The sequence below is a fragment of the Acyrthosiphon pisum genome, unplaced genomic scaffold (genome assembly GCF_005508785.2).
Source record: "Acyrthosiphon pisum isolate AL4f unplaced genomic scaffold, pea_aphid_22Mar2018_4r6ur Scaffold_21920;HRSCAF=25285, whole genome shotgun sequence".
NCBI lineage: Eukaryota > Metazoa > Arthropoda > Insecta > Hemiptera > Aphididae > Acyrthosiphon > Acyrthosiphon pisum.
Genome location: NW_021771438.1, coordinates 61,071 through 63,370, shown reverse-complemented (window position 1 = coordinate 63,370; position 2,300 = coordinate 61,071). Strand labels below are relative to the sequence as shown.

The 2,300-nt window shown below is 29.8% G+C and overlaps 1 protein-coding gene across 1 annotated transcript; it reads left to right on the top strand.

The window, feature by feature from the left end:
- Positions 1-204: 204 nt before the first annotated feature.
- On the top strand, positions 205-1,398 carry LOC103307963 (piggyBac transposable element-derived protein 4-like). Its single transcript, XM_008180516.1, has one exon. The coding sequence runs from the start codon at positions 205-207 to the stop codon at positions 1,396-1,398; it is 1,194 nt and encodes a 397-aa protein (XP_008178738.1).
- The last annotated feature ends 902 nt before the right edge of the window (positions 1,399-2,300 follow it).

Below are 2,300 nucleotides of genomic sequence, written 5' to 3'. Positions count from 1 at the left end.
TATATCCGTGCCAAATATGGCACAACATGTACGAATGACATGACTATTTTTTTAAATATTCATATAAGAACCTACCTTACTCTGTGCTATAATCTCGGCTATAATGCTATATAGATGTTTTTATTTTTATGCTAATAATGCAATTCAATTTTAACTTTATTTTTTTTATTTTACATATGTTCTATATAGCTGAAATATAATAAGATGAAAATAAAAGCATCTAAATTTTATAACCGCCTGCAAAGTATACCTGATGGCAGTTCTGAATCTGAATGGTCTGATGATGAGGATTTGTACACACCTTTACTACCACAAGATATATGTGTTGTTTCTGATACTGATGATGATATTCCTACTAATGGAGATTATTTAGTCATTCCTGCATCTGATGATGAAATTGCCTCAGAAGATGAAGATGATGTACCCCTTTCTGTACGACTTAGTAGGTTAGTTTCCAATAAATCAAAAAAAGCTAAGGAACCAAAACCAGTTTGGTTAGAGGAAAATTATATTACAAATCCAGAAACAATAACATTTACTGGTGATACAACATTACCAGAAAATATTTTGTCGCTAACTGATCCATATCAGTTTTTCAGTTTTTTATTTCCATCCACACTTATACAATATATAACTGATCAAACTAATATTTATGCATCACAAATTAGTCCTAATAAACTGCCAAATATTTGTGCAAAAGAAATAGAACAATTTATTGGTATATGTTTAAAAATGTCAGTTTGTAAGCTACCCTCTGTACGTCACCATTGGGGAAATCTGGGCACACCTTCAATATATAATGTCATGTGTGTAAACAGATTTGAAGAAATAAAACGTTTTATTCATTTCAACGATAACAGCAAATTACCAGAAAGAAACAATGCAGATTATGATAAACTTTACAAAGTCAGACCTTTATGTGAACAAATTCTAAATATTATTAGAAGTATACCTAAGGAAGAACATTTAGCAGTGGATGAACAAATAATCCCTACTAAAAGTAGAACATCACTCAAACAATATAACCCAAAAAAGCCCCATAAATGGGGTTATAAAGTTTTTGTTTTGAGTGGTGTATCAGGATTCTGTTATGATTTTGATATTTTTGCTGGAGCTCAAAGTAATATCATTCATGACTCCTGTCCAAATATGTCAGTCAGTAGCAATGTAGTTCTTAGAATGAGTAACTTTATACCAAGACACTGTAATTATAAAATATTTTTTGACAATTGGTTTACTTCCATCCCTTTATTAATATATTTACATAAGGAAGGTATTTTACCAATAGGTACTGCTCGATTGAATAGATTGTCAGGTTTGAAAATGCCAACTGAAAAATGTTTCAAAAAAAAAGGACGTGGGAGTTTCTGTGAGATGATTACTTATTTACTTATGTAGATGGAGTTACAATTACTGCTGTAAGTTGGTTGGATAATAAAATTGTAAATATGGTTTCAACATATGCCGGAAGTCAACCTGTTATAGAAAAAAAAACGTTTTTTTAAATCAGAAAACAGCCATAAAATTATAACTTGTCCAAATGTAGTTGGTGTTTATAATTCATACATGGGAGGTGTTGATCTCATTGATTCTATGTTGGGGTACTACAGAATTCCGTTAAGATCTAAAAAATATTATATGAAAATATTTTATCATTTGATAGACCTATGTGTTGTCAATGCATGGTTATTATACAGACGAGTCCATCCAAGTGAACCATACCTACCCTTAGTGGACTTCAAAATATTGATTTCAGAAGTTCTTTGTGAAATGAAGAGAACTACTCCAAAGAGAAAAGGCCGACCTACTGCTGAAGAAAATAGAACACAAGGACTCATTGATAAAAAAAAAAAAGGGGACCATGCACTGAACTTCCAGCAGAAGATATTCGTTTGGATGGTATGGACCATTATCCCTTTCACGATAAAAGAAGTCGCTGCAAGTATCCAACATGTAAAAATAAAACTTTCTTTTATTGTACCAAGTGTCAATTACCTTTATGTATTAATGACAAAAGAAATTGTTTTTTGTTATTCCATACTCAGTAATTTTTATGATTATTAATTTATTAGTTTATTGCTTTTGTTATACAATTTAAGTATTTTGTTTTATTTATTGTTTACTCATATGTATTAAATTTTACCAAAGAAGGTTTTACTAAAGAAGTCCTAAAGTTATGTTTTTTAGTCAATAAATTTAAGTGAGTATATTGTTTTTGATTGTTTTCAATTTTCTTATAGTATTTAAAATGTTTTACCAAAGGAGGTTAGACTGAATAGTTTTTTACAATAGGATATTAT

What these genes read in the sequence shown, in the direction of transcription:
- LOC103307963 (XM_008180516.1), top strand. Translation starts at nt 205, where the DNA reads ATGAAAATAAAAGCATCTAAATTTTATAACCGCCTGCAAAGTATACCT.